General features: G+C 40.3%; 1 protein-coding gene across 1 annotated transcript; it reads right to left on the minus strand.

The window, feature by feature from the left end:
* Positions 1–2,382: 2,382 nt before the first annotated feature.
* Positions 2,383–5,242, minus strand: CLDN8 (claudin 8). The gene has a single exon (XM_008541940.2). It carries the CDS (start codon positions 4,753–4,755, stop codon positions 4,078–4,080), a length of 678 nt encoding a protein of 225 aa, XP_008540162.1. The 5' UTR covers positions 4,756–5,242; the 3' UTR covers positions 2,383–4,077.
* Positions 5,243–6,081: the final 839 nt, after the last annotated feature.

Raw genomic sequence — 6,081 nt, forward strand, 5'->3', positions numbered from 1 at the left:
TGTATTCCAAGAGAAAGGTAATGGATGTCAGAAACCAAAAAATAGTACATTACGTATAGGTTGGGAGGGAGGAGAGAGGGGAGCAAAAACGTAGTAAAGACTGATGCTGAGGTGGGCCCTGGGACTCAGGAGAAAGAGTCTGTGACCAATGAGTCACAGGGAAGCCCTGGAGATGGGGTGGTGAGATGGCATTTGTTCGGAAAGTTAACTCTGGGAGGGATGTCTGGACAATATTGTAGCAGGAAGAGCACAGGCTCCTGAATCAGGGATTCTGTCAGTCTATAGTTAGGAGGATGTTTATATTAGGGGATGTTTTGTATACACATATAATTATTAGTGCCATCAAGTCAATTCCGACTCCAGGCGACCCTGTGGACAGCAGAGCAGAACCCTGCCTGGTCTTTTTGTGCCATCTTCTCACCTTCCAGTGCTGTATCAGACAATGCTCCTCTGCTGTTATTCATAGGGTTTTCATGGCTTTTTTTTTTTTTTTTTTTTTTGAGGAAGATTAGCCCTGAGCTAACATCTGCCACCGATCCTCCTCTTTTTGCTGAGGAAGACTGGCCCTGAGCTAACATCCGTGCCCATCTTCCTCTGCTTTATATGTGGGACACCAGACACTGCATGGCTGGACAAGCGGTGAGTAGGTCTGCAGCCAGGATCCGAATCGGCGTACCCCAGGCCTCCGAAGCAAAAGGTGCGAACTTAACCACTGTGCCACGGAGCTGGCCAATGGCCAATTTTTTTTTTGCAGGTGACTGGTCAGGTTCTTTTTCCTAGTCTGTCCCAGTCTGGAAGCTCTACTGAGGCCTGTCCACCATGGATGACCCTGCAGTGTCATAGCTTTCAGCACCCCAGCAACATGCAGCCACTACCGTATGACAACTGACCAGGAAATGAAGCCAGGCTGTGGTGATGAGAGCACTGAATCTTAACCACGAGACCACCAGTGTATATATAGATATGTATCTATATATACTATATAGATATAGATATAGTATATAGAGATATATAGACATCTTTGAGACTCAGCGTTCTCATGACTCTGTATATAATTCATGGACTTCTTAGAGGACTGCTGAGGCACAGAAAGCAAAGCTCCAAGTACCTGATAAGTGTGCAGTGAAGGCTACATTTCTCACTCTTGTCTCTTCCTCTTAGACTGCAAATTCCTTAAAAACAAAAAAACTGTCTCATCCATCCCCATGTCCCTAGCACTTGGCATAACGTAGCTTAATAACTGTTTTTGCAGTGCATGAAGGAGTCGTTTTGGATAGAGAATCAGCAGAAGGGGCTCATGGTGATGGCAACATATGGTATAGTATGAAAGAGAAAAAAGACTAGCAGGAAGGTGAAAGCATAAAGCCACCCCTTCTGCCTCCATGGGCTCGTTCCATCCCATCGCATTATTTCCCCATAAAACTACATCATAAAACTACGCTATAAAATGTCCACTTGCACATAATTTGCCTCCAATCAAACCATTTCCTAATTCCAATGCATCTCTTCCAGGATACTGAAGAAGACCTTTGCCATGTGAATCATCCTAGTTTCTGGAGAGTAGCTTTATAACTGTTATTATTCTCATGATACATTGATGTTACTGGGTGATAAAATTTGCCATGAAGATTTCCCTTCCTGTCAGTTCTCATGTGCTCAGGCATCTGGACTTACCTGATAGGCAGCGAAGCATTCCCACTAGAATTACGGGGAGGGCTTGCATGATGGGCCTAACTTGCATTTTACAAAAAACTAAGATAAGAATATAGAGAAGAGCTGGAGGAGGGACAGCTGCAGGCAGTAACAAAGTCTGGAAGGCCTTCAGCCAGGAAAGACAGAGAGAAGGTGAGGATAGTGTGGAAAGTTGGAGAAAGACTTCAGAAGTAGCCAAGAGGTGATGCCATAAGGAAAACCAGCAGTGTTATAATTCTGTTTGAGGGGAAAGAGGAGGGAAATGGTAAATTGAGTCTGGGGCATTCAGGAGAGATTTCGAGGCAAAAAAGAAGTTTGATTACAGACTGGTTTTTAGAAGATTGGGTTTCTTCTCCAAAGTGCTCAGTTTCCCTTTAATTCTGCTCTCATGAGAGTTTTGACCCAAGGGTGTAAAATTGCCTAGGATAAATTAACACTTAGCTATTGGAAAATCACCAATCCCAGAAAAAATACTAAAAGTTTTTCCAACTAACAGTAGTTAAGCATGTCATTTTCACATACAAAGATCAATTTATAAACTAGACACTGCTGAAGAAAATCCACTTTCCCTAAAAAGAAGGAACATAAGCTATGAAGTCGGACACTCCTCTTCGTTTCTCCTGACTCAATTGGGTAATCCATGATGTGTTCTGAGGTCTCCTCATCTGTGAATTGAACTAATCATACCAATCTCATAAAAGATTTAATGATATAATTCATATAAAGCAGTAGAGTTCCCAGCACATAATAGGTACTCCCAAAACGTTAGCCACTATTATTAATTAATACTATTTCTCAGAGGTAGAGACATATTTAGCTATGGAAAGTCTTTACAGAAATGTCTATTACATACATAATATTTACACTATATAGGTTTGTTTGAATCCATAATATTATCTTAATAAATTATAAATATGTGCACCAAATAGCAGCATGCGAATCCAATGATTATAAAGCATGCTGTTGTTAAATGATTTAGAGTATTTTATATTCTCAAAAATTAATGCTGAATCTACCTTTATCTTTAAACTGTGGGCTTGATATTCTTTCTAAAATTGCAGAGCTGAAAATATCAGTTTTTAAAAAGTATTTACTAGATAATAAAACAGAAAAAATGGAGAATAATGAACGAATGTCAAATTAATATAAAAAGGCACAAATTATTATACAAAGAACATACAGCAGATGACACACAGTCATTTAAACCAGAAAAATATAGATACAAACTTGCAAATTGGATTATCGGTTGCATCAAATTTGGGGAAAACAAAAAGATATGGTATTTCTGTACCTTAGTAAAAGCAAACAAAAATGGAACAGGTAAAAAATTTATCTTTGGCAGGACTGAGATGACAATTTTGACTTAGGTACGCACATAGGAGCAGATGGAGTTCACAAAGCACAGTTTTTTTGGTTGTTCTTTGGTAAGCAAATAAAAACCAAGACATATGATTTTTCTGTTCTGTTATTTATGTTGATAAAAGTCCAAAGTCAGTATTCAAATAGTTATTAAAATATTCACATATATATGTATGATTTCTTGTCAAAATGCATCCTTCTCCAACCACAGAAACTTAAGAGGAAAGAAAATTTCCCTTTCCTGAGGTCTTTCATGTTTCTTAGACCGCAGTTTTATCTTTCTTCTTAGTACAGCTCTGGAAAAGCAGTTGGAATGCAAAGCCCCTTGACAAATGTCTGCCTTTTAAAAGATGTTAATTTAATATACAAGAAAAGGAAGGTCTCTGGGGAAAGAGGATAAAGGAGTTAGAATTTCTAACTCTTAGGCTAAAAAATAGGATATCAGAAAGTCAATTAATTTCCTTTACACTGCTGATTAAAGCCTTAATTTTAACCTTCATTATAAATCAAGTGCATTAATCACTAAGCCATTTTTAAACAATTAATATTAACCTTCTTCAATCTTATCCCCAATTCCCCAGGAAAGCAATAGTTGAATTCTATTTATTCAGTTTAATGGATCAGTATTTCATTTAAAATAGAACCACATAAGCCTGTCTCTATTTATGTGAGATACAAACGTCACTCTCATCTACATAAGAAATGCCATGTCATAGAGAAATCACAGTCGTAAAATAATAGTCTTTGACAATGTCATTTTGAAGTAACCGATAAAAAGAAAAGATGCATGAACCATTTCAGAAAACAAATTACTGTACTTCTTAGAATAATCAAAGCAGGCTGTGGAATATCTCATTCTGCTGAAACAGCTTATAGAATCATAAATAGCTCATGCACCGTTCCGGTGATTAATGTTGAGCAGTTAAGAACAGCAAATCAATGTTCCTTTGTGTTCCATTTGTAGAAAATAGTGGACATTTTAGTCACCTGCATGGCTTTGTAGGTAAAGTTAAAAAATATACGCAACTACACATACTGACTTCTGGAGTACACGCTCGGTGACTTCTTCTCCACGTGATAGCTTTTTTGGGTTGTGCGATGGGAAGGTACAGAGTATCTGTAGCTACTGCTCTTTTCATTGCAACAAGAAACACAACAGAAGAGTGCCCCGCCAACAATCAGCATCAGCGCCGTGGTCCAGCCTATATAGAGGGCTTCTCCAAGCTCACGTTTCTGGGCAACTTCCACTATGGGGTTGTAGAAATCTCTGATGATGGAATTGGCAACCCAGCTCACAGGGATGAGCACCATCATGCCTGTGATGATGAAGACGATTCCAGCCGTGAGCAGGATGTAACCCTTCACCTTCTCGTCGTCCCCGGTGCACCTGGTACACTTCATGCCAAGGATGGCCGTCATGAAAGCCAGGAAGGCCAGCACACAGGCAGTACACATGAGTCCCCTGGATGCCTGTAGGTCCGGAGAGAGAGCCAGCAGGGAATCATAGACTTTGCACTGCATTCTGATATTAGCGTGCCTCATGCAACTCATCCACAGTCCTTCCCAGAGGTTTTCAAAAACCACAATGTTGCTTTCAATGAAGGCAGACACTCTCCACTGAGGCATGATGGTGACAGCCACTGTGCCCACCATGCCTACACCACCAAGCACCAGGCCGGCGATTTGCAGGACATAGGTAGCCATTATCCTCCACGATGCCTTTTATCCGGCCGGACTTCCGAGCTGGTAGGGCTGCTCCGAAGTAAGTTCTCTGTGCCCCAGGAGAGAACAGTTTTCCTGTAGTAATGAACTCAGAACCCAGTGATTTTTCAAATAGCTGCTTTCGCTGCTTCTAGCTAGATTAAATCCAGCGTTGGCTGGCTGAGGTGCCCCCTCTGTTGACTAGGACGGGTAAACTTACAAATCAGGTGCGGCAACTTTCTCAGCCAATAAGAGGGGGATGGTAACTCAGGTGTGTCTAAACCGACAAGATACTTGGAACGGCTGGACCTGCTCATAAACATTCTTTGTACTTCTCAGTTTTCTAAGAGGACAGCAGAACGTTTACCTGCAGGCATAATTATGCATGTTTGCACAATCATTAAGAAGTACACCTATCCCTTCCGACTGGAAAGGTGCATCTGGTATGAGCAATTCTGAAACTCAGTAAGAGCTGCCGTGATCAAGGTGCAAACTAAAATATCTGCCTGAGAAATTTGCTAGGACTGTCAAAATGCCAACGTGAAAGGAGAGTAGGGGATTGGTAAATTGCTCATACCTGAGAAACCACATTCTTTGGGACACATATGATCCAAGTGGTTAACTTAATTTGTGTACAATTTTAAAGCAAGCTCGACTGCGCTGAAATCAGGGAACAGATCATGCCAGAGGACAAAGTAAGGCTAAAGTAACTAAATACACAAAGTCGTCCTCCTCCGTGGCACCAAACACCTGTTTTCTTTTGAGCCAGGGAAACTACTTGTTGCTGTTTTTCTGATAATCTTGATTTGTAAGAAAAAAATTTGCAAAATCCGAAAAAGAATCCATGATTTTCTTATATAGCAAGCACTCACAATAGCAATTAAATGATGAAGTGATTTACAGGTTGCTGACTTATTCTGTGGCTCTGTCTTTGCTGCTCTGTCTTTCTCTGAATTTCTAGAAGCAACTAGAATTCTACAGATGGTATAAGAGTGATGGGTCTATAGAAATGACTGATATTTCTAAATAAAATATTTACAAGACAAGGTGACTACATTCATTGGACTGAATTATATTAGGTGCTAACTAAATTTGTCTTTAATACCACGTCTGCAAGAAGAGACGGAAGCCCCTATGTGTACTGCAATTTGAACTGTCTCTTCTCAAAATAACGGTGACGACAACAGTGGTGCCAAAATAAACATACATGTTGTTTCAGGAAAACAGCAGTCCACTATCAGTTTTCTCCTGGAGCGCATCACCTTGAGCGCTCTGTTCTGTCTTTCCAAGCTTCAAGCTGTACTTCAATTTCCTTTCATCTTTACATTG

The sequence above is a fragment of the Equus przewalskii genome, chromosome 27 (genome assembly GCF_037783145.1).
Source record: "Equus przewalskii isolate Varuska chromosome 27, EquPr2, whole genome shotgun sequence".
Taxonomy (NCBI): Eukaryota; Metazoa; Chordata; class Mammalia; order Perissodactyla; family Equidae; genus Equus; species Equus przewalskii.

Coding starts and splice junctions, on each gene's coding strand:
- CLDN8 (XM_008541940.2), bottom strand. CDS start 4,755: ATGGCTACCTATGTCCTGCAAATCGCCGGCCTGGTGCTTGGTGGTGTA.